The sequence below is a fragment of the Gadus macrocephalus genome, chromosome 18, assembly GCF_031168955.1.
Source record: "Gadus macrocephalus chromosome 18, ASM3116895v1".
NCBI classification, from domain to species: domain Eukaryota; kingdom Metazoa; phylum Chordata; class Actinopteri; order Gadiformes; family Gadidae; genus Gadus; species Gadus macrocephalus.
In genome coordinates this window covers 10,662,284-10,687,586 of record NC_082399.1, presented here as the reverse complement: position 1 = coordinate 10,687,586, position 25,303 = coordinate 10,662,284, and the positions used below count along the sequence as shown (strand labels likewise).

Below are 25,303 nucleotides of genomic sequence, written 5' to 3'. Positions count from 1 at the left end.
GTATCCCTTTGGGCATACAAAAAAAATATGCAAACATGCAATTTTTTTCTGAATGCTTTACCTAAATAAACAAAATACGCGGTTTATTATAGCTTTAAATAGCTACCTGACTGCTTACCCAAACAATTAAAGTTCTATTCAAGTTATTTCAGAGTAAAATGAATGCAAGTGGGACTATATATATATATATATATAGTCCCACTATATATATAAATGTAAATACAGACATTCCTGTATAATTAAGGTGTATGACAGCTCCCTCTGCTGGACAACAGTCTCACACCAAACTACATTTTCCGTTTGACCCAATGTAGCTATAGTACATTGATGTGAGACGGGTTGGTGGATTGAACATGTTGTAGTAGCAGAGAATGGCCTGTATGTACATTGTTAAATACATGAATAGGCTTGAATTTAGTAGTAATGGAGGTTTTCCTATTTTTACAAAATGGATTATGTGAACATTGCTGATTAACAATCATGTATATTATATGTATTGCATGAGTTTAGCTTGACATTAACTAAGTTAAAGGACAATTAAATGAACCACACCAATCATGTATAAGTCAATGTGGGATTTTAATATATAAACAAACACTTGACAGAAGTTTAATACATTTTGTAAAGGAAAGCAGAGGAAAACATTTTCCCAATTTTTTTTTCAAAATGTCACCACCATTCCGAAAGCAAGTGAAGAGGTTTGTGTAAAAGCAGTCCTCCCTGACCAGCTCTGTCCCTGACTCTAAACCCTGACTCTCAACCCTAACACTGAACCCTCTGAGGGCAGGAAGACGCGCCTTCCGTGTATAGGTTCGAACCACAGAAAAGGAAGAAGAAGAGGAAGCAGTAGAGAGTAGTGAGGTTAGTGACAGACGTGAGAGAAAGGCGTGAGAGAAAGGCGTGTGGAAGCACACGATTACATGTAGGGTCAAGAAGATCACTCCCACTGGAGGTCATTGATCCATCAGCCTCAGACCGCTGAGCTCAGCAGGTCTTCTGGAGGACGAGGCGCAGATGAACTGAGGAGACGGGACTAGCAGGATGTCAGGATCAGGGCGGGTTCAGCTCAGGTGTGTCAACCCCCGACCAAACAGGATCAGGTGAGGTTCAGCTCAGGTGTGTCTGCCCGGACCGAACAAGGACATTGATTAGGTTCAATATTCAAAAGATGCAACATTATCTGAACCAAAGATAAGTCATTAAGGAGCAGGCAGGCTTTAGGGCGCCTTGCTCAAGGACGCATCACTGTATTCAGAGGACTTGAACCCGGCACCATTGGTTTGAGAGTTGAACCCCCAGCCCCCTACCTAGTCCACTATGTCCAGATAATGCAAACTTACGAGGAATCCTTGATGGTAGCGTCCTGGTTGTCCTCAGGATTTGCCTTCCAGATGTACGGCTTCTCCATCAGTCCTCCAGATTCCTGGTCTGGTTACAAACGTAATTCGTCTCACATATCAGGTAACAAACACAGGAGTAGTTTGTCTCTAACATCAGGTAACAAACACAGTAGTAGTTGGGCTCTAATGTAAGGTAACAAACACAGTAGTAGTTGGGCTCTAATGTAAGGTCACAAACACAGGAGTAATTGGGCTCTTATGGCACGTAACAAAGTAGCAGCTGTAGTTTGTCTGGTAACCAACCACAGTAGTATGCCGTAACTTGTACTGGACAAACTAATCCTGCGTTACGACAAGTCCACTCTGTTTATTTTATGCAAACTTACAAGGATCCTGGTTGGTAGAGTGATGTCGTCCTCCAGAGTCTTGGCTCCTCCATCAGCTCCTCAGCCAGAGTCCTGGTCTGGAACAAACAGCGCGAGTCTGGCCCCAACGTCTGGTAAACATGTCGTTTACTTTATTTCTACTTTCTTGTTAGGTTAAATCAAACTTACAATCCTTGTTGGTAGAGTGATGGTCATCCTCCAGATTCACGACTCCCCTACCAGCTCGGCTCCGCTCCAGAAACACGTTCTAGTAAGAAAACAGCGGTAGTTGGTTAACGCATGTCAAAGTAAAAGCAGTCCTCCCTGACCAGCTCTGTCCCTAAACCCTGACTCTCAACCCTAACGCTGAACCCTCTGAGGGCAGGAAGACGCGCCTTCCGTGTATAGGTTCGAACCACAGAAAAGGAAGAAGAAGAGGAAGCAGTAGTGAGGTTAGTGACAGATGTGAGGGAAAGGCGTGTGGAAGCACACGGTTACATGTGGGGTCAAGAAGATCACTCCCACTGGAGGTCATTGATCCAACAGCCTCAGACTGCTGAGCTCAGCAGGTCTTCTGGTGGACGAGGCTCAGATGAACTGAGGCGACGAGACTAGCAGGATGTCAGGATCAGGGCGGGTTCAGCTCAGGTGTGTCTGCCCCTGACCAAACAGGATCAGGTGAGGTTCAGCTCAGGTGTGTCTGCCCCTGACCAAACAGGATCAGGTGAGGTTCAGCTCAGGTGTGTCTGCCCGGATCAAACAAGTACATGATTAGGTTAAATATTCAAAAGACGCAATATTATCTGAACCAAAGAGACGTCATTAAGGACCAGGCAGGCTTTGGTGCGCCTTGCTCAAGGACACATCACTGTATTCTGAGGACTTGAACCCGGCACCATTGGTTTGAGAGTTGAACCCCCAGCCCCCTACCTGGTCCACTATGTCCAGATAATGCAAACTTACGAGGAATCCTTGATGGTAGCGTCCTGGTTGTCCTCAGGATTTGCCTTCCAGATGTACGGCTTCTCCATCAGTCCTCCAGATTCCTGGTCTGGTTACAAACGTAATTTGTCTCTAATGTAAGGTAACAAACACAGTAGTAAATTGTCTCTAATGTAAGGTAACAAACACAGTAGTAGTTTGCCTCCAATATCAGGTAACAAACAAAGTAGTAGTTGGGCTCTAATGTAAGGTCACAAACACAGGAGTAGTTGGGCTCTTATGGCGCGTAACAAATTAGCAGCTGTAGTAACGTCTGGTAACAAATATGTAGTTTGTCTTATTTTTAAGCCCTTCATTTCCACTTTGTTGTTTGGTTAATACAAACTTACAATCCTTGTTGGTAGAGTGATGGTCATCCTCCAGATTCACGGCTCCCCTACCAGCTCGCCTCCGCTCCAGAAACACGTTCTAGTAAGAAAACACAGCGGTAGTTGGTTAACGCATGTCAAAGTAACAGCTGTATTTTGCCCTTTAAGTCAACCATTTAAGTAAATACAAACTTACGAGGAATCCTTGTTGGTCGATTCCTAGTCGTCCTCCAGCGTCTCAACTCCTCCATCAGCTCACCTCAGCCAGAGTCCTGGTCTGGAACAAACAGCGTGAGTCTGGCCCCAACGTCTAGTAACAAACATGTAGTTTGTCTTATTTTTAAGCCCTTTATTTCCACTTTGTTGTTTGGTTAATACAAACTTACAATCCTTGTTGGTAGAGTGATGGTCATCCTCCAGATTCACGGCTCCCCTACCAGCTCGCCTCCGCTCCAGAAACACGTTCTAGTAAGAAAACACAGCGGTAGTTGGTTAACGCATGTCAAAGTAACAGCTGTATTTTGCCCTTTAAGTCAACCATTTAAGTAAATACAAACTTACGAGGAATCCTTGTTGGTCGATTCCTAGTCGTCCTCCAGCGTGTCAGCTCCTCCATCAGCTCTCCTCAGCCAGAGTCCTGGTCTGGAACAAACAGCGGAAGTCTTGCTTCAACATGTGGTAAAACAGATGTAGTCATCTGGTATATATGGTACAAACGCTGGTAGTTTGTGGTAGCAGTATTCTACGTGAAGTGGCAGTGAGTGTGATGATCACTTCAGAGTCAAGCTCCAACTACCCCACGACAGACGTCCTTCACCAGGCAGGGCCTCCTTCACCAGGCAGGGCCTCCTTCACCAGGCAGGGCCTCCTTCACCAGGCAGGGCCTCCTTCACCAGGCAGGGCCTCCTTCACCAGGCAGGGCCTCCTTCACCAGGCAGGGCCTCCTTCACCAGGCAGGGCCTCCTCAACCAGGCAGGGCCTTCAGCACGACTCCATCAGCTCCTTCAGCACGGCTTCTCCATCAGTCCTCCAGATTCCTGGTCTGGTTACAAACGTAATTTGTCTCTAAGGTAACAAACACAGTAGTAAATTGTCTCTAATGTAAGGTAACAAACACAGTAGTTTGCCTCCAATATCAGGTAACAAACAAAGTAGTAGTTGGGCTCTAATGTAAGGTCACAAACACAGGAGTAGTTGGGCTCTTATGGCGCGTAACAAATTAGCAGCTGTAGTAACGTCTGGTAACAAATATGTAGTTTGTCTTATTTTTAAGCCCTTCATTTCCACTTTGTTGTTTGGTTAATACAAACTTACAATCCTTGTTGGTAGAGTGATGGTCATCCTCCAGATTCACGGCTCCCCTACCAGCTCACCTCCGCTCCAGAAACACGTTCTAGTAAGAAAACACAGCGGTAGTTGGTTAACGCATGTCAAAGTAACAGCTGTATTTTGCCCTTTAAGTCAACCATGTAAGTAAATGCAAACTTACGAGGAATCCTTGTTGGTCGATTCCTAGTCGTCCTCCAGCGTCTCAACTCCTCCATCAGCTCACCTCAGCCAGAGTCCTGGTCTGGAACAAACAGCGTGAGTCTGGCCCCAACGTCTAGTAACAAACATGTAGTTTGTCTTATTTTTAAGCCCTTTATTTCCACTTTGTTGTTTGGTTAATACAAACTTACAATCCTTGTTGGTAGAGTGATGGTCATCCTCCAGATTCACGGCTCCCCTACCAGCTCGCCTCCGCTCCAGAAACACGTTCTAGTAAGAAAACACAGCGGTAGTTGGTTAACGCATGTCAAAGTAACAGCTGTATTTTGCCCTTTAAGTCAACCATTTAAGTAAATACAAACTTACGAGGAATCCTTGTTGGTCGATTCCTAGTCGTCCTCCAGCGTGTCAGCTCCTCCATCAGCTCTCCTCAGCCAGAGTCCTGGTCTGGAACAAACAGCGGAAGTCTTGCTTCAACATGTGGTAAAACAGATGTAGTCATCTGGTATATATGGTACAAACGCTGGTAGTTTGTGGTAGCAGTATTCTACGTGAAGTGGCAGTGAGTGTGATGATCACTTCAGAGTCAAGCTCCAACTACCCCACGACAGACGTCCTTCACCAGGCAGGGCCTCCTTCACCAGGCAGGGCCTCCTTCACCAGGCAGGGCCTCCTTCACCAGGCAGGGCCTCCTTCACCAGGCAGGGCCTCCTTCACCAGGCAGGGCCTCCTCAACCAGGCAGGGCCTTCAGCACGACTCCATCAGCTCCTTCAGCACGGCTTCTCCATCAGTCCTCCAGATTCCTGGTCTGGTTACAAACGTAATTTGTCTCTAAGGTAACAAACACAGTAGTAAATTGTCTCTAATGTAAGGTAACAAACACAGTAGTTTGCCTCCAATATCAGGTAACAAACAAAGTAGTAGTTGGGCTCTAATGTAAGGTCACAAACACAGGAGTAGTTGGGCTCTTATGGCGCGTAACAAATTAGCAGCTGTAGTAACGTCTGGTAACAAATATGTAGTTTGTCTTATTTTTAAGCCCTTCATTTCCACTTTGTTGTTTGGTTAATACAAACTTACAATCCTTGTTGGTAGAGTGATGGTCATCCTCCAGATTCACGGCTCCCCTACCAGCTCACCTCCGCTCCAGAAACACGTTCTAGTAAGAAAACACAGCGGTAGTTGGTTAACGCATGTCAAAGTAACAGCTGTATTTTGCCCTTTAAGTCAACCATGTAAGTAAATGCAAACTTACGAGGAATCCTTGTTGGTCGATTCCTAGTCGTCCTCCAGCGTCTCAACTCCTCCATCAGCTCACCTCAGCCAGAGTCCTGGTCTGGAACAAACAGCGTGAGTCTGGCCCCAACGTCTAGTAACAAACATGTAGTTTGTCTTATTTTTAAGCCCTTTATTTCCACTTTGTTGTTTGGTTAATACAAACTTACAATCCTTGTTGGTAGAGTGATGGTCATCCTCCAGATTCACGGCTCCCCTACCAGCTCGCCTCCGCTCCAGAAACACGTTCTAGTAAGAAAACACAGCGGTAGTTGGTTAACGCATGTCAAAGTAACAGCTGTATTTTGCCCTTTAAGTCAACCATGTAAGTAAATACAAACTTACGAGGAATCCTTGTTGGTCGATTCCTAGTCGTCCTCCAGCGTGTCAGCTCCTCCATCAGCTCTCCTCAGCCAGAGTCCTGGTCTGGAACAAACAGCGGAAGTCTTGCTTCAACATGTGGTAAAACAGATGTAGTCGTCTGGTATATATGGTACAAACGCTGGTAGTTTGTGGTAGCAGTATTCTACGTGAAGTGGCAGTGAGTGTGATGATCACTTCAGAGTCAAGCTCCAACTACCCCACGACAGACGTCCTTCACCAGGCAGGGCCTCCTTCACCAGGCAGGGCCTCCTTCACCAGGCAGGGCCTCCTTCACCAGGCAGGGCCTCCTTCACCAGGCAGGGCCTCCTTCACCAGGCAGGGCCTCCTTCACCAGGCAGGGCCTCCTTCACCAGGCAGGGCCTCCACCAGCTCCTCAACCAGGCAGGGCCTTCAGCACGACTCCATCAGCTCCTTCAGCACGGCTCCTCCATCAGCTCCTTCAGCCATGGATTCCTGGTCTGGTTACAAACAGTTGGTCTCAGCAGTAAATCACCAGATTGTCACGTTCAGCAATTCATCCACTACGGTCGTAGCAGCACTAGTAACAATAATGGCTCATATGACTCTTACATAACCCCCGTATGAATTAACTCAAATCACAGCTAGGCACAGATTTAAAGTCATAAGATGATCAACAGACATAAACTACCATGGTTTTTAGTGCTTCATGAGCTTGGTGATGGTTACCCTCTGGCCCGGCGCTGCAGGCCCCTGGTCTCCAGCCTCAGTCTCCGGTCCATCCTGGCACCACAAGCCTCCGGTACCCAGCCTCACCTTTCAGCTACAGCAGCAGGTTTATATCAGACAAAAAAAAAAAAAAAAACTTAATTGACACATCCAAAACAGAGTTACACAATTAATTAAATTATTTCATAACTCAAGGCTAGAAGACTTGAAAAAAATTAATAAAAAGAGAGAAGTGGTTCAGGCCATGCATCGAAACTGACCTGAGAAGACTACTCACACCAGAGCACTGACCTGTTCTGGAGGACTTCTGACAGGAGGTGGCGTTCTGGCTCTGGGTGAGGAGGCAGACACCTTGGGACAAACTACATGTTACCTTTTTAACCTTGTACAGTTCTAGAGTATCTTCTACTGTAACATGTGGGAAGGACGGCCATTATTTTAGCTTTGATATTATCCCGTTGGTAACTCTGCACCAAAGTCGTTGTTTAACGTCATTCCATTGGGTAGGGTTTAACTTCTGTGGCAATTAATGACAGCAGATATTTAGAACGTACAAAAGCTGAACAAAGAACACTAAGCCGTATCGATGTTAAACCAAATATACTCAACTCAGCCATATTCAGGTGCTGGGTTCCGTTGAAGAAATGTCAAATTGTCTTCCACCTTGAAATGATTTTCAGCCTTCACCAAAATGGGCCCGCAAGTAGAACGCTGTTTAGTACGCAGCGAGAGTCCCTTCACGTCAACGTGGTTAAAAGTACGGCGCAACCATCGGAAATTATCAACATATTGTACGACGTACGTGTCAGTATGTATTTAATATCAAAATTAAGTTTAAGATAAGGGACAACAATTCCCAATGGAAAAGACTGAAAAATAGTTTCCGTTGGCAACGGCTCGAGGTTACGCAAATACAATCCAGAACGTTCCGCCAGAATCCCTCAGGGGACTCCCGTCCAACTAACTGCCAGGTGGTTTCTTATGGTTGTCAAGGCTACAACGTTCTATGCTAACCATTGGGACTAAATAAGTGACCGCACTCAGAACCTTCCACGGCGGGAAGCACAAACTGTCCGACTGGAATACGAACATTCCGGCCGGAACCAACCAAAGAAAAAACGGAACCAGCGCCTCACCTTGAGCTGAACGGAGGAAGATCCTGAAGTCCAGCGATGGTCTTCATTAAAACACAGCCAACAGACTTACCTTGATGTGATCTGTTTGTTGCTGTTGGTCATTAATATTCAGTGTACCTTTACATTATTATGCACCCAGTGTGTACAAGTTATATCACTCAAAACCGTACGAAGAACCAAACTACCATGTACGACCCACAACAACTTTAAACCTAAAATCATTCAATACAAAACCCTGTACATTTTACAATTATCTAGATTATTCAGGGTACAAACCATGCAGAGCAAATCTAAACGTTGAGCTCAGAGAGCCGACCATAGCCCTGCAACGTCACCCTGACCGCCTCATCACCAACAGCAACTCATGCCAGCCAGCCAACACATGTACAGGTCCAGTGAGATGTGGGCATCTGAGTGAAAGGACTGCCCACAATAAAAAGAAGCCCAATTCCTGAACTATCCAACCATCTTCAAACCATCATGGTTTAAAGATTTACAGACTTGATATGCCATTGAGTTCTAAACACCTTTGTCTGCTCCCTCGTTACTTATAAAACTCTGCATCTCCATCACTAGAGTGTTGCATCCTACTCATGGGGGTGTGGTCTGGGTGAGCAGAGATGCATGCTGGGATACAGTGCTGTCTGAAGTCTTCAGTTCTATAGACACGCCCCTCAGGAAAAACCAAGTGTTTGAGAATCTGTCATGACATCAGTTACATGAGCTGGAATATCCTTCTAGATGGCGCCAGGATTCTCAGAGGAGAAAGGCCAAGTGGAAGATGTGAGGGTTCTTCCTCTCAGCCAGTGGAACACAACAACGGTCTTCATCAGAGTACCATGGAACACTTTAAAACATCCTCTTTACACCTTGAAGCCCCAGTGAAGGCTTCCTTACCTCCTCAGCTGAAGAGCACAACTTCAGCTCGAAGAGCGCACTAGTTGGAGTTCCCAGATTGATTCTGATTTAAGGGAACCAATCGTTCAGCTAGTCCTGTCCGAAACAAATACAGTACAGCCTGAGATGACGTGCAACTGAGAGCAAGACAAGATCCACAGGGCTATCCATCAATCCAGCCAGGTAGGAAGAGCCGTCTCATTACAGGTCTGAAGGTCATCTTGAATACCCATTTAGGTCCCTTTCCAACTTCAGACTCTCCTTGTGGAATGCCTTTAGGTGTCCATCCTCCATTGATCCTGATTGGTGTAGTCCTAGTTTGAAGTCACTGATCTGAACACACCGCTTGCATCCTTTTACACTTGATTTGGATACTCTCCTTCCTGCCCAGTGTGTTGGATATCGCTCCGGAGCGTCACTCAGGGCTCTTCATGTCTACTGGAGGCCCTTAAGTAAACGTGTGGCCGTCCATCAGGTATGATTTATTTGACCATTCCAATATCTCAAGCCAATCACACAGACGCCCGTATGAACATTATCACTGTCAAAGCAAGCCGGACACACACACACACACACACACACACAGAACCAAGGACACGCACGTAGAACCCCATGCCAGGTGGAACCAAACACACGTAGAACCCCATGCCAGGCGTGTGTGGGAGACACGCACAGTAGAACCCTAGCGATGTTCAAAAATCATCCATCTCAGGCCAAACCCAAACACACACCACTGAGCCATAAAAGGCCAAACAATCATGCAGGGTAAAAACCTCATGCCAAATAACAGTCCATCATCCACCCCCAGCTCTCCTGCCAGGGCACCCAGAACAGAACAACCAATGTCTCCAGAGACGTAAATTATGTACAACATTCTTCAGTGGCGTCCCACATTGGTGATGGATTATGCTTGGTGTCTCCAAAATGTGTCCCAGGTTTATTCAACGTCTCTGAAGTCATGTCTTTGTAGTCCAGTGGTTTCCTGAATGAGGGGCCTTCACAGATGCAAACGGTGCAGCTTTAGTCAGCCTGAGGACAGGAAGGAGGTCATCTGTTCAGAAGACCACCCAGTGGAGGGGGTGTTTCTTGAGGAGCAGGATCCATCTGGGGATGGCCCCAAATAAGACCTTCTTGGAAATGAAACTGTTCTTGAGGAGTCACGATGCCTGGAGGGGACTGTTGAATGTGTTCCATGGTTCTCTGTGTCAGAATGAAGTTGTGTTCAAGTCGTTGAGATGAGGAGCCCCCTCATCTCCCCCTGGTGTTCCTCCTTCTGTATCCCTGTCTCCATCTTAAAGAACATTCCAGTCCATGTAACTGACGTCACGACGGTTTCTCAAACACTCGGTTTCCCCTGAGGGGGCGTGTCTACAGACCTGTAGACTTGAGACAGCTCTGTATCCCAGTATGCACCTCTGCTCACTCAGACCACACCCTCATCAGTGAAGCAACACTTATGGGTTGAAGATGCAGAGCTCAGGAAAGTAGCTGGAAAGAAGACTGAAGATATCAGAACCCAACCCATTACTCCAGCTTACAACAATAACTTAGAGCCTGTAACCATTTTAACAAATCATTAAAACCAACATAAACCAAACACCTAATTAACCCATGAACCAATAAACACTTACTACTCAGATCAACCTTCAGGTAACGGGTTAACTCACCAGGAAGCCAAAACACATCAATGTGCCCAAGAGTAATGAGAAACGCAAGACTTACAGTTCGCAGTTCATCTTCATGGTTAAGTTGGGATACTCACAGAACTGCAGTTAAATATCCATGATGGACCTTTGAAGGAAGGAACAGTTTACTCATGGTCCCCAAACTTGGGCACTGTCCCACGGTTCAACATCTACCATCTCCATTAAATCAGATAAATGAATGACAATACAAATTCAGGTCTTATGGGATCATCCAACTTTTAAATAAGGATTAAGATAATTAACTAATCCAGCTTTTTAATACAAGTTATACTAATTATTTGACCGTCATTAGTCAAGTGATTTACCTTTTACTTTGACAAGTTTGAATGTCTCTAAAATGTTACTTTCAGGTGTAGAATCATCATTTAAATTTCAAATGAGTTAAACCAACACAATCCCCGATTCCCTTCACACATTATCAGTGATTTATATTCAACATACAAGTCACGTCAGTTGTGCTTTGCCACACAAATCTACTCACATCAGGTTCACATGAGATGCTCCTCTTTACTTCAAAAAGTCTTCACACACGTTTTGGTTTCTGGGAACACAACATACCGCGTTTGGGAGACGCTACACTGCCAAACATTAGAGCACACCAACGTAGGGTTCCCTCTTAAGTAAAACGCACCAGATGCAACCAATTAACTAATTAAGAAAAACACTTGGCAGGCGAGCTGCAGCAGGGGAGCGAAATGTGTTTGTGAAACGGATGGATTTATTTTACATTTATTCATACCGATATCCATTTGTGTGTGCATTGAAATGTATTTGTGAGAAGAGAGTAATTTATATATAAATCACAAAATACATTTGTGAATCCTTCTCTGTGCATTCATTATTAATGAGACTGCTCTGACCCCATACTAGTTATCAGATTCCTGACCTTCGTTCTTGGGCCATGTCTGTCTTTGACCTGCTGCGGATCTATCGCCATCTAGCGGAGACCGGGGACGGCTGGGAGTACAACCAACTGAGTGAAAAAAAATAAAGGAACAAATTAACTTCACTAATTTGAGCTCCTCAGCAACGGGATCAAGGATGCATAATTTACTTTGGATGCAAGAGTTTTTCCCATACTTATTTCCACCAAAAATAAATGGAACTGAACAAGGGCTGGATAATAAGAATCTAAAATACATATGAAACGTTTCTCTAAAGTGGGTTTACTTAAATCTTTTTTAAAAAAAGCTGCTACACCATGTATAATTCTGTACAGTCATTTTAATTTTATTTCATGTACTGAACACCCAAGTAAATTTCCTTTCAGTATTTATTTAAGGTAATTATCCTTAACAAAAAGGTTAATTAGTTATTTTCTTTTACATTTCTCATGTATATAATATGTACATATGGTAGTCTGCATTTTTTGTTTGTGATTAAGGAGTTAGCACAATAGTCATGGTGGTAGCCCTCCCCTTGTTTCCATTTCTGGTTTTGTTTGATTGGTTTACACTAATAAATATCCTCTTCTGAATCAGAGAAAAACAGCGCCCGTCGTCCAGAATCAATCCAAGTGTCCATCACATCAACACCAACAAACCAAACCCTGCGGTGGTCTTTAATAGCGCCTTTTACTGTGTACCATGGAGAGAAGATGTAACACATTTATATCTGTCAGTATCAACGGGCCGCCTCTTACACCACCAGGTTGGATGTTCATCACCCATTACAAGCATAACATACATCTAATATATACAAATGTAGAACAGACGAGAATGCCTGTTGTGATTGTTTCACCTGAGGTTGTGCCGATGTAAAGAATACAGATATTGATTTGGTTTTTACTGAAACTCAAAGTAGACCAATTCATTCGTCTTTCAGACCTGTATTCATTCTGGACAATTAAAAGAAAAAGTAATCATTTATTTCTTCCAATTGAACATCAACTATAGTCATTGTATTTGTGTCCAACAGGAACTCCTACAGAAAGACCACAATCAAGAGGTTACTCAAGTTTTGCATACCAATAGCGTCAAGTTATTGTCAAAATGGGGGTCTTGAATTAAGCTGCGGCACAAATGGAGCCAAGAGCACTTTGAAACTGTTGACATAAGTCAGTACTTTCACTTTGATTTTGGAGACAAAGTCAGAGAAAGACAATTACAATTTCTGATATTAACAAATGTATTTTAAGGCATTTTTATATACCATGTACAATGTATAAATCTTGACATGCTATTGTTGAATGTAGGGTATGACATTACCATGACTTTTTTTTTTCTCGAGTAAACAAAAACAAAAAAAAAATATCAAAACAACATACCTATAGTTGACTTGCGTTTATAGAATGTGGAATAAATGATGGTGTGGTTATTCTAAAAACAAACCAAGCAACGACATCAACATAAAGATAACCTATTGATAATCCTGATACAGGACTAGTAATGTATAAAAACAACTGATAGTACAGTTCAGACATTAAATTCACAGTATTCTTTCTCAAGAGGTGCTAGAAGAAACAAAACTGTATTTTACGTGTAAAATCAAACACCCAAAAATGAAAACAAAATCTCCACATCCATGATATAGTAAAAGATTTTTTTTTGTTATGCTTTTTTTTTGAATGCTTGAAATAGAGTAAAGAAAGTAGGAGAAAGATGAGGGCAGGGAGAAGGGACAACAACAACAATTCAAGAACACGTCCACAACAGATGAAAATCCAATACAATGGAAACTTAGGCAGTTGGGGAAACCGGGGAAACCGAAAAAAGCTTTAAGGGAGAAAAACCAAACAAAGGGGAGGGAATGGCCGTCAAGTGTGTCCAGGGTAACGTGTGGCGGCATCCTTAATTTGTCCCTCTCAGCACCCCCGAAAGTTTCCATCCATGAGTCTGTTGCCATAGCGATTAAATTAAATACAAAACAATAAAAACTGGAAATCCTTCTGGTGCCAGTATCGATATGTAGATATGGTGACATCTTTCAAAAAGAAACTTGCATGCCACCTTGCAACGGTACAGCAGTTTATCTCCAAGGCGACGCATCAGTATTTGCTAGCTTGTTCGTTTGTTCGCTTATTTTCCCCGTATTGTGGTTGTTGTTTGACTGAAGTAGATGGATGTTACCATGGTTATGCGTGTGTGTAATTTATATATATATATATATATATATATATATATATATATATATATATATATATATATATATATATATATATATATATTTATATATATATGTATAGATATATTCCTGAGTCTTCCACTGAGCAGCAGCTGAGATGTGTAAGCGTCGGGGTATTGGGTTCTTTTTGTCCTTTGTTTGCATTTGTACAAGTATATATTAATCTTTTAATTCCCGTCGTAGATATTTCTTTAGTGAAAGCGTGTGAACCAGAAGTGTACAGAATTTGGGCAAAATAAATCGGCGGGTCAAAGTTCAGTGTCTTCCCATTGATTAAGCACCACGTCCAAAAAAAGTGTGTGTGGGGGGGGGGGGGATTTAGTTTCATTCCTTTGCTGTTGACAGTTTTCTTCTTTCTTTCACCCCATCATAGAAGTATTGTACAGTATATCCCAGGTCTGAAAGAAAGAAGAGAGGATTGAGAGATTTTGCAGGGCGGCTGTTGAGCAGAAGATCAACGGTAAACCCTTAGTGTCGGGGCCCAGCGGGGGGGCTGCTTACGGGAGCAGTGGCAGCAGCAGGGCTGCGTTAGAGGGGTGTGGGGCTGCACAGGCTGCTGGAGGACGACTGGGAACCTCCGTTAACTCCGTTGCAACCATTAGCTTTAAAAAACGAATGACATTAAAAACCATTCATCAATTGCTACAATCAAATCAATTACACAATACCAAAAGTGGATGATAAATGGACATGATTTATAACTACAAATTATGCAAAGTGTGATTTTATTTTGTGTCATTTACCTAAAAAAAACATTTTCAGATTTCTGAGTAAAGCAGTTGGATGAGTGTGACGGCTGCGTGTTCAGTTCAGCTCAGCGTGGCGGTCGTACCTGCGTGTCCGTTGTGGTTCTGCGACGAAGACCCGAGCCGTCGGTCGAGGGAGTCATTGGCGCCTTCACCGGCGTGCCGTCGCTTCTCCGGCGAATGGCCTCTGTGACCGTCATCGCCGTGACAACGCCTTCTGCCGCCCTCGGCTCTCTCCTCCTCGCCGCCGACCCTGCGAGCCTTGCGCTGGCCGTCGGGGGCACGCTCCGCCTCGCTGTCGCTGTCGTGCCTCCTCTTCCTCTTCTTCTTCTTGTGTTTGGAGGACCGGCCCTCCTTGTCGGACTCCTCCTCAGAGTTCCTGTTGAGGGCCGACAGGAACAGGTTGTTTTTGTTACCAAAAGCATTGGCAAACAAACATGAGACAAATGAGGCGGTGTCACACTCATACATCCTCCTAAGTGTTCACTGAAGGGCTCAACAATACAGGTCGACTCAACGGGCGCTTACCCGCTGTCCCGGTGCCTCTCTTTGTCCTTCGACTTCTTCTTCTTCTTGCTCTTTTTGTGTTTCTTCGCCCGCTGCGCCTCCCGGCTGTCCTCCCTGTCCTCGCTCAGAGGAGGCGCGTCGCCCCGGCGCTCGGGGCCCTCCCTGTTGGGGGCCCGTCTGGGAGGAGAGAGGGGAGGCGGCGTCGGGGAAGCCCTGGTCTTGGTGGGGGCCGCGGCGTCGCGCTCCCTGTCCCGCAAGGGGCTCCTCCCCTCCCGGCTCCTCCCCTCCCGGCTCCTCCCCTCCCGGCTCCTCCGGCGGGGTGGCTCCTCGCGGGCCGTCCGGTCCCGCTCCTCGCGGGCCGTCCGGTCCCGCTCCTCGCCCCTGGAGCGCTGCCGGTGGTAGTGGTGCGAGCAGCGGTCGCGGTCCCGCTCCCGGGGGTGGTGCGCCGTGCGCTCCCACCGCCGCTCGCACTCCCAGTCCCGCTCCCGGTGGTGGCGGTCCCGCACGGGCGAGCGCTCTCGGTAGGACCGGGGGTGATGGTGGTGGTGGTGATGAGGGTTGCGGGGGTCCCGTTTGTAGCGGGGGTCGCCGTCCGAGTCCCTCTCCCGGCTGCGGCCGCGGCGGTCCCAGTCCCGCCCTCCCCGGTCCGACGAGTACCTCCGGTCCCGCTCCCTGTCCCGGGAACCACGGCGGTCCCTCTCCTCGCCTCTGGGGCCGGCCTTGGCTGGGTTCTGGGGCTCAGCGCCCTCGGGCCTCCCAGCGGGGCTCGGGGCCTGGCCGTTGGTCGGCGGTGGCCCTGGCTGCTGCTGCTGCTCTTTCCCCGCTCCGCTGCCCACCCTGTGTGGGGCCGCGGCGGGCCCCGGGGTCGCCGCCGCCGGAGGAGGAGGAGGAGGAGGAGGAGGAGCAGGTAACTCCGAGGGAGGAGTCTCCTGGTGTGTGGAGGAAGAGGACGAGGAGGAGGAAGAGGATGCGGAGGAGAGGGAGGAGGAGGCAGCGGAGGACCTGGGAGCCGGTGCGTGGCCCCGGGCCCCGGGGGCTGCAGACGGAGGGCCAGCGTCGGAGGCTGCTGTATGTTTGGGCGTGGGGTCCAGCGGCGCGGGGGGCTGGCTTTCACAGGCGGCCGCCGGGGTCCGAGAAGAGTTTCCCTGGGTGGCGGTGGCGGTGGTGGCAGGGGCAGCGCTATGGCTCTCTTGGCTGGAGAGTCAAGTGAAAGACAACAGTTAGACAGTCGGAGGACATTACCGCGGTTTCTGGCCAATGAAGTTAAGTGGAGGGGAATGTGCTGCAGCCAAAATGTGAACAGTGGAATCATTGTTCTGAGGCGACTCAGATTCTCTCTGTCAAACAATCATGGATTTTAAAAATAATAAACCTGTGCATTATAAATGTTGTATAAAAACAGGATAAAGAGGCTGCTGTAGGCAATAATTCAGAGGAGGAAAACCAGAGCAAAAGCGGGCATGACTTTTTAAATAAACAACCAAAATAAGCAATCCCTCCCTCCCTATGTTTCTCTGCCGTTGTAAAGTGTTGCATTCACGCACCTTTGGTGAAGCTATGTTAACGCTGTGTGAGAGCATGTGATTGAGAAGATGGATTCTCCAAACCAATTAGAGAAGAGAAGAGATGCCCTGATTGGTCAGAAATTAGGGGGGGGAGCGGTCATGAAGCTACATTTTATCATACAGCAGTCAAGAAACAGATATTCACACATATCACTCACTAATTTAGCTGACTGATGGCTATGGCATTTCACAACACATTTCACTCAAATAATAGCACTTTGATCATATTGGTATAGATCTTACCTACAGCACCTTAAATAGGCTTACAGCAATTACATTACGCTTACATATTAACTAATTATATTAATGCCAACCCTAACCCTGCAGTTATCACCCGCGGTTACTTGGACTACCTGCTAGATCCTGGCAATAGACACCCTGCTTTAAATTGCTTTACTGCGGAGCACTGATTGTGGACTTTGGTTTTCCATTATAAAGTTTATGTGCTTTAGGGTATGTACACAACAACAAGGCAGGGATTACCCGCATGCCTGCTCGTGTAGGTGCACGTCGGTAGCGTATTCTCGCCGTTTTATACGCCAATATGCGTCATTCACATGGTTTTTGAATATGTGTGAACTCTTAATCGATAGGAACCTCATGGTATGAGGATGGATGATCGGCTGTGAATACGGTGCATAATGAGAAAGAAGGGGCTCTCCATCTCTGAGGCCAGCCACGGTTCAGTTTCAATGTAATGTATTAATAACGGTATACTATATTACCCCAAAGTAAAGGCAATTAGGCTAAAGTAGGCTGTATGTTCTGTCAAATTAGCAGAAGATGCCATGAACAGAAGTGCACAGTCATCATAATTCTTTTAACAGCTATATACTTTGAAAAGGCGCGGTGCCTGGCTTATAGGCAGCAGTGGAAAACCCTCCATTAGTCCAGTCACGGAAGAGGGTCGTGGGTGATCTCACCTTGGCGGACTGTGGTCGGACGTCGAGCCGTTGGTTGTCGCATGGGACGATCTGCCCTCATTCACGGCTTTGGTCTGAAGCACACAAAACACGACACATCTCACAATTCCATTCAGGCTACGACCACACCTCCACAGTAAGACCCGTAACCTAGGAGACCCTGCCCTAAACATCCGCCATCAAAGCACGCCAACGCTACCGTGTGCGGGGCGTCGCCGTTCCCGTTGACCTTCGGGTGTCCGTTGTGGTGCCCGTTGTGGCCGGGTTTGGCCACGCCGTTGGTCTGCCCGTTGTGGTGCGGCGCCCCCGCCTCCCCGTTGGTGGGCCGCGGCGCCGGCCCGTAGACGGCGTGCCCCGCCCCGCTCCTCCCGTTGAGGCGGGCCTGGGCCATGCCGCCGCCGCCGTTCTCCAGCGCCGCCGCGGCCGTCTCCTGGTCCGACTCCTCGGACGACTCGTGGTCGTAGGGCACGAGGAAAGACGCCGGGCCGCTGCCGTTGCCGCGGCGGTGGTGGTAGTCGCCGTTGCCCGACGACGCGCCGTTGGCGTGGTGGAGCTGCCGCGGGACAAAGTGGAGGTCCGAGCGGGGGGCGTCTGAGGTAGGCTGCGCCGAGGAAGAGGAAGAGGAGGAGGAGGAGGAGGAGGAGGAGGAGGAGGCCGGCTGGCCGTAGATGGACGAGGAGGGGCGGGCCTGCTTGACTTGGCCGATGACGAAGGAGAGCTTCTGCCTCTTGTCCGAGTCAGGGATCACCGAGGGCCGGGTCAGCGTGTGGGAGGATGTCGAGGAGGAGGAGGAGGAGGAGGAGGAGGAAGAGGAGGAGGCGGATGGGCAGTGGGCGGGTTTCCCCATGCCACCGCTGCTGGTGATTAGTTTGGAGCTCGACGGGTACTCCCTCAGCGGTCCGTTGCCATTGAGGTGGAGGGAGTTCTGAGGAGCACATTTAACGATTACACGTGGTGATGCATCGGATTATACAGGTTCACCTGACCTTCTGGTCGTACACAATTCCTGAGCAACACCGCACAGTGAGGGGCCGGCGGTACCTTGGCCATGTGCGGCGGCAGCTGCGGGCCGATGAAGCCTGTGGACGTGTGCCGGGGGGCGGTGTTGATGCGCGGTAGGACCACCGGGCGCGGGGAGGACTGGCCGGGGTTACCCACGGTCGCATGGGCGTATTCCCCTCCGCTCTTAGCCTCGCCGGACCTGGGGAGCACAGACCACAGACACCCGGGTCAGAGCCAGGGCCTGTACGTGCCAACCGGTTCACTGTCAACGTTATAGATGAAGCAAGGATATGAAATCCCATCCAGCCACGGCGCAATCAACGCGGTTGTTCCCCCCTGAAGTACCCTGCAGGGAACATGTCTGACACACGTTAAATACTGTAATCCTTTGTCCCTGTACGAGGGCGCGTCAGCCGGTTGGCCAGGACGTGCTCACCTGACGTAGAACAGGATGTAGGCCTGCTGGTTCAGCACCGATCGGATGTCACTGATGGACACGGAGGAGTCGTTCATCTGATACCATTGACCGTTGCTGGCCTGTGATGACAGGAGAGAGGAGGGTAGTAAGGTTAGCTGCAGTACCCCACACACACACACACACACACACACACACACACACTTTTTACACAGCCCAGCCGGTTCGATCACGGCTTGGCACGCCCGGCAATTTCACTGCCATGCCCGTTTAAAACCGAGGGGGTAAAATCCCCGGTCGTCACAGAGCGTTGCTGTCTTGGTTCACTGGAGAAGGCGTGGCTGCCCACGGAGAGTAGACCTCTTTAGAATTATTTGCATGCAACAAATGTTTTTATTTTTTCTTGTGTTTATTTTAAGAGACTTGCATGCAAGATTGAGTATACATCTGAGTGAAGGCTAAACACGCGATTCACCATTTCCAAGTGCAAAAACACCACCATATTTTTTATTTTGCTGACCACTTGTTTTTTATCCAGAGGATAAAAACACACACACACACACACACACACACACACACACACACACACACACTATATAAAATCTTAACACCACATCTAGACAATGTTGACAAGGTATTTGGCCGACAACACCGACTTTATCTTATGAATCTCACTTGATGGACATTTATAACTTTCTATTCGATTTGACAAAGCAACATTTAAATCCAAACCGATCAATGTAGGCATCCCTCATACAATTTATAAAGACTGCTTAACAGAAAGAACTTTAGCATGCATTATCACCTCTCAATAAAAAAGAAAGCAAAAGGGCCTCAATACCTTAATGTAGCAGAAGTAGTGTCCTGCGTGGCAGCTGAAGCCAGAATGGACCAGCACGGCGTACAGACCGTACACCTGCGGCTCGCCCTGGCTCTGGGACATGAAGGGCCGCATGTCAAGGTACTCTGGGTACCTCACGTCCTGGAGAACGAGAAGAAAAACACGCGCTTAGAGACACTCGCCCTCACTCGTGTTAAGGGCCATACAGACGGCGGTCAAACGCCACCTCGTCCACAGCCAGGTGTGGGATTTCACGACGGGCGCCCACCTTGGTGATTTTTCCTCCGCTGAAGTTGGCGAAGCGCTTGAGTGAGATGGTGAGCACGTTGGAGCTGCGGTGGATGGTGAATCTCTTGGAGGCCGTGACCATCTTCTTGCACCTGAAAGACAAACGCGTCAAAGAACATGTTAAGACCGGACGTCTGTCTCTGCTCCTAAGAGAGAATGTGTCGTGGAGGGAAAGATGGAAGAGCGGATGGAAGGACTGGTTGGTGGCTTACTTGGTGCATTTGTAGGCATTCTCCCCTTCAAGCTGTTCCGGCTTGACAAACTGCTCCAGGGCCTTGCCCACACTGGGAGCGGTCTGCGGGGAGAGAACACAGGGGAATATAAACACAAGTGTCCAACACAAACAGATACAGTATAGATCCATTGCATGGTTGGCAGAGAACCGGGTTTTAGAGCTCAATGGCATACCTTGATCTCCAGAGTAATGTCCAAGAAAGGGTCAAACGTGTCAGAGACTGCTTTACAGTTTAAACATTTCACTGTGGAGGAAAGAAAAAGCCGGGGTGTTCCGTTAGTGCCTGGCTGCCAATGACTAGATCATAAAAACAATTATATATATTTATAGCCTTTCTGTATGAATGCTTTTAATATTATTTACTAGACATTATTTGACAGTCCCCTTGCCACAGCATCCTTCACTGCTGGGGTTAGAACCAGGCTCAGCCGTACGCTGATACTAGCCTCTATGGTGGTGCAGCCACCCAGCCCAAAATCAACCCACAGTGTTCTTCTGGAGCCCTGCTCTGTTTAATTATCACTGAAGAAAAGGTACTGGCAAACAGCTCACCTCTGGACCTTAAGTACCCTCCAAAGACTTGATGGACGAAGCTGGTTGCCTGTGTTTGCCGGTCCAGCCTGGAAGAGATTGATGACATTAGTATGTCTCAGTATTATCGAGGCAATGACAAACCTGGGAGTACCTTGGAAAAAATAGACCCATTCATTACATTTGTTAAAGGTTTATTTAAATGTCTTGCTTTAATTATGCAGTAACATGGCAGAAGAGTTTTACGATGTGGGAGTAATCGTTAAGGCACCACTAAAACTACAAACACTGCTACAAATGCCCAACTTTACACCTCAACAGTGTACACCTCAAGAGAGGGTGAGTCAAACATAAATCATTGCAGATCTCCACAAAGACAACAACAATTACAATAGTAACCTCTGGCCTCGTCAAATCCGCCCAGTACTATAACAAACCAGTTAGGGCAGAATCAATAATCTGCCCTCATATGTAGGGATCGACAAGGTTTCAATATGGGCACAGTCAGAAACAGGTTGAACATATGCCTCCCATTGGAGTCGTTAAAAAATGCAACCGAAAGTATATTCAAACTGTCATGTCCCCACACTTTATGTTTGCATGAAAGTACGTACTTTGTTCCAGGCAGGCAGGACTTTTGCATAGCATCCACTGTATAGCGCAGGAACTCATGAGCATCCTCCTGACTCCCGTAGCGAAAGTGCTTAGCAATCCCTGCCAAGAGCACACAACGTTAGAGTCACGCCCACTGTGAGGAGAACTATCCACTTGGGTTTGGAAACAAGTCGGGATTTACAGCAACTTGGAGAGTGGTTGAGATGACTAGAACAGAAAATATACAATAACGACCCAAATACATTTGGCAAGGATATTCTTTCTTGTTTTTAGATGTAAATAATTAATAAAGCTGTGGCATGCAAGTGTCCTGCAAAACAACAAACCGTACTTTTCAGCTCGTTGAGGACCACGATAGGCTTGATGACGTTTCCAGTATTGGCAAAGGCCTGTATGATGTGGTTTTGCATGGTGCACATCATACAGAACCCGGGCTCATGGCCTACCACAGGAAAGGGAAAAAGAGTATTAAAATCAAATGAATAAATAACACAGAGTACAGAGAACATGTCTCTAGATATAGCAGAGAAGTAAACATGTCTCTCGAGACAGAGAGGCATAACAATAATCACAACCAGTCAAACTAACCCCACTTTCCAGTCTTGGATTAATAAAGTACATCCCACCTCTTATCCTGCTTTTCTCTAGCCTCCTATGGGTCTCTACACCCCCCCCGACACCAGAAAGAGTTTGGGGAGGCCCCCCAGGAGGGACTGAGTACGGTCCACTTACATGTCTTTGAATGCTCCTGGGTCAGCATGTAGTTGGCCAGCGGCGGGGTGTAGGACAGACACTGCAGCGCTGCGTTGAGGAAGCAGGTGTTGCCCATGTTCTGGAGCCCCGCGCCCACTCGCTGCGCCTGGCTCCACCGCAGGCTGAGGCGCTCGGGGGGGAAGAGGACCTTCTGGGGCAGGGCGATGCCATCCCCACCGGTCATCACCACTGCACGCAGCCGCAACAACCGCAGACAGACACCCGCGCCATTGTCAGATCCGTCGCTTTACACGCAGAGCAAGCAACGCATGAATGCTGCCTTGTTGACGGCCTAGCAGCGGCGGCGGCGGCGGCGGCAGGATGACAGCTGCCTCAGATGAAGTGAAGTCCCATACATCACGCATGTTGAACAAGTAGACTGTGGCAAAGCACTGCCTAATCCAAGAACAGGAATACCCATTGGGGTGGAAATAAGGTAGTTCCTAATAATATCCTGCTAAAAATCATTTTGTTAGTCCCCTGATATAAAGCAATCAACCCGGGGGAGAGTGCAAACGTGTAGAATCAAAACTCCTTTCCGGTCATGCATTTGGCCAATTGATCCATGTCCTCCAATCAGGGCCCAGCCTGGTTACATAACAGGGTCAGCCTGGGAGTGGTAATTAGATAATGAGTTCAGCCTGTTACTACGGGCTAAGGTCTGTCTGCATAACAACAGTGCATAAGTCCTGCGTAGCGCATCACTCCATCTGTCTGTGTTTAATGTTCTTTCTAAAAGGGGAACGCCATGCCACCCTGCTTGCCTCAGCATGTCTGTTACCTGTGCCTCTTTAATGCTGTACCAAAATGAGAAGGACTGATAGCCAACATCACTGTCACAACTTCAAAACACAAAAAGCCAAATAATAAACACAACACCTCAAAGCCAAGACGCATTAGAGATCGCCCAGCTTGCCAGCTGTAGATGACAAGACTGATCCGGTGAAAGAGTCGCAATGGAACTCAACATCGTCGTAGACATATTGAGTTGAGTCAATTTGCATATTTCCATCTGTTATTCAACAAGTTTGACATGACATTTATATTGTATTTATAATCAACATGCATGGCCGTGGTACGGCTGCGGGCACCACCCAGCTCTTAAGACTTACCCGGCTCCTTAGGCCGCTCCATGGAGTGGGGGCTGTTGCTGAAGACCGTGGCCCCCGGCGTTGGGCCCCGGCAGCCCACCGTGGCCTTGCCCCTTGGGGAGTCACCGGGCATGGCGGGGCCGACTCCCCAGCTGCTGGAACAGCTGCCGTCCATCCCCACGTCTCCACTTGTGAAGGCGGCGTGCTTGACCCCGACTGACTCAAGGTCAGACTTCTCTGAGGACCTGTCAACTATGGTCATTGTTCATCGCTGGAAGGGGGAAGAGAAATATAGAAGCAGAAATATTAATATGGTTTAATGGACTTTAAGACAAGGAACAATCGCTATGATACTGTACAGTATAAAATTGAGTTTTACAGTTTGGAATGATTGACATGTCTGAAGATGCAAAAGAAGACATGTTTTTCGCTTTTAATTTGCGTAACTGAGCAGAACAGTTTCACTTTCAAACGTTGGTGTTAAAAACAAGGCCGGAGAATGACCAAGTTTATAGGACATTCAATCATTAACCTATCAATAATTAACTGTTGATAATGTAGCATACATGATTTGGATACTTGATTAAGAATAAAAAATCCCCCCAAAATACAGGAAAATGAACAAGCACAGCAGAGTTGACCACTACTGCTGACAAACTAATACGTGCCAATGTAAGATAATTGTACTACATTTAAATACCCCTTAAAACAACGTAACATAAAAATGTTTGCTTTCACACTATCCAAGGAGCAACGTTGGATTTCGGTTTGTAATCCAATTGCAGTAGTATGCCGGAGAGAGAAAAACATTAACGTCCAATACTATGTCCCTGCAAAATCCGACGCTGCAGTTTCAGGACCGCATTTATAGGACCCTTGTTTTATGGTTTAGGTTTCTATGACTTAAAGGCGCACGCGAAGGCGAATTATTTATTCTTATGATGGCGTTGAAAAATATGTTACGGTAATGGGTCCCATTAAAACGCATTTGAGCTGGTTTGGTTTAGGTATTATGCTAGAGCTCGTTACGTTTAGGATAGAGATGGTTAGGTCAAGGAATTAGGTTATACATGGTTAAGTTCATGTATTTTTCGATATAGTTAGGCATTAGGTTAGCTTTGTATTGTGCTTCCAACAAAAAAACGCTTCCTGAAGGCATTGAAAAACGAGGGTCCTAGAACAGCGGCCCTGCTTGTGCAGCATCCGGCAGTGCTTTGAACAGCCTCCCCTTTACGGCAGCTGTCCCCTCCCACCTGCCGTAGCAGACTGGCCCACATCGGCTACTAGGGCTTCACAGCTAGCTACTTCCCTTAGGCCTCGGCACGCAACGCTGTGAATTATTCATACATAATGAAAGAATCATTGCCCTGGCGCTGCACAGACAAGGAGGGGGGTGTTCAAGTGTACCTTCTGGTGTTTTGGTCGCAACTGAGTAGGCGAGGTGTGCTGTGTGCGTTGCCACAAACACCATGGTAACGGCGAACAATGCTAGCGCGGCGGTGGGGGCAGAGCTAACCTTGCCATTGTGCAATGTGAAGTGCTGTTACTACGCCACGGAGCGAAGCTACCGGACCGTACCCGATGTGATACAATAACACGATGACATGGTGACCGCTTCCTTAAGAAAATAACACTGAATGCCAGAATAGCGTGGATGAAGGGGTGGTACGGTGCGGAATGAGTAGCCTCCACAAGGAGGGGCTCGTCGCCGGTGTGTTGTGTGGCGCTCGCTGCGCTGCTCCCTCCGACATGACACTCAGTGACTGGTAGCCGGTGAAAGGCAACCACAGCCAATCTGAACGCGCAGAGCACTCTACAATAACACATTTGCATTACGTTACTATCGGTCTCTGGTGGAAACTTAAATAAACTCACCTATCGCATTTTATAAACGTGTTGATAGTCGTTGTAAATCCATTCCCTTATTTCGAGCGGGCGTCCGGCGGTGAACAATGACGTAGACAGTTGCCCCACGGGTACATCCGGGTGTCTGCGATAAAAGACGATTTCTGATTGGCTTAATTTACCGTCACGAACGTGCGCAGAGATACTGTGTTCTTTCGGTTCAGTTCCCGGTAC

General features: G+C 47.3%; 1 protein-coding gene and 4 long non-coding RNA genes across 8 annotated transcripts; all 5 read right to left on the bottom strand.

Moving 5' to 3' along the window:
• Positions 1-621: 621 nt before the first annotated feature.
• LOC132447007 (uncharacterized) lies at positions 622-3,837 on the bottom strand. 3 transcript variants are annotated; one of them, XR_009523003.1, is made up of 10 exons: positions 3,577-3,837; positions 3,402-3,480; positions 3,212-3,325; positions 3,037-3,115; positions 2,669-2,756; positions 2,204-2,451; positions 1,895-1,973; positions 1,727-1,803; positions 1,341-1,428; positions 622-1,122 (listed from the first exon to the last, which is right to left on the bottom strand). It is a non-coding gene; the product is annotated as an uncharacterized LOC132447007 (long non-coding RNA). The 3 variants fall into 3 exon arrangements; XR_009523002.1 differs by lacking the exon at positions 3,577-3,837 and having other exon boundaries at positions 3,402-3,565; XR_009523004.1 differs by lacking the exons at positions 1,727-1,803; positions 3,577-3,837 and having other exon boundaries at positions 3,402-3,565.
• A 674-nt stretch (positions 3,838-4,511) lies between these two features.
• On the bottom strand, positions 4,512-5,130 carry LOC132446092 (uncharacterized). Its single transcript, XR_009522775.1, has 3 exons — positions 4,870-5,130; positions 4,695-4,773; positions 4,512-4,618 (listed from the first exon to the last, which is right to left on the bottom strand). It is a non-coding gene; the product is annotated as an uncharacterized LOC132446092 (long non-coding RNA).
• A 273-nt stretch (positions 5,131-5,403) lies between these two features.
• On the bottom strand, positions 5,404-6,399 carry LOC132446014 (uncharacterized). Its single transcript, XR_009522761.1, has 4 exons — positions 6,360-6,399; positions 6,125-6,205; positions 5,950-6,028; positions 5,404-5,873 (listed from the first exon to the last, which is right to left on the bottom strand). It is a non-coding gene; the product is annotated as an uncharacterized LOC132446014 (long non-coding RNA).
• A 95-nt stretch (positions 6,400-6,494) lies between these two features.
• On the bottom strand, positions 6,495-8,452 carry LOC132446625 (uncharacterized). Its single transcript, XR_009522931.1, has 3 exons — positions 7,142-8,452; positions 6,851-6,944; positions 6,495-6,621 (listed from the first exon to the last, which is right to left on the bottom strand). It is a non-coding gene; the product is annotated as an uncharacterized LOC132446625 (long non-coding RNA).
• Positions 8,453-12,119: 3,667 nt separating this feature from the next.
• On the bottom strand, positions 12,120-25,259 carry usp42 (ubiquitin specific peptidase 42). 2 transcript variants are annotated; one of them, XM_060036986.1, is made up of 18 exons: positions 25,100-25,259; positions 23,246-23,495; positions 22,113-22,322; positions 21,712-21,822; positions 21,380-21,479; positions 20,787-20,854; positions 20,408-20,478; positions 20,212-20,294; positions 19,980-20,091; positions 19,712-19,852; positions 18,892-18,992; positions 18,495-18,654; positions 17,653-18,378; positions 17,454-17,527; positions 14,987-16,159; positions 14,545-14,837; positions 14,214-14,314; positions 12,120-14,110 (listed from the first exon to the last, which is right to left on the bottom strand). In XM_060036986.1, the coding sequence occupies exons 2-17, from the start codon at positions 23,484-23,486 to the stop codon at positions 14,241-14,243; spliced, it is 3,738 nt and encodes a 1,245-aa protein (XP_059892969.1). In that variant the 5' UTR covers positions 23,487-23,495; positions 25,100-25,259; the 3' UTR covers positions 12,120-14,110; positions 14,214-14,240. The 2 variants fall into 2 exon arrangements, with proteins under 2 accessions (XP_059892969.1, XP_059892970.1); XM_060036987.1 differs by lacking the exon at positions 25,100-25,259 and adding an exon at positions 23,965-25,067.
• Between the last annotated feature and the right edge of the window lie 44 nt (positions 25,260-25,303).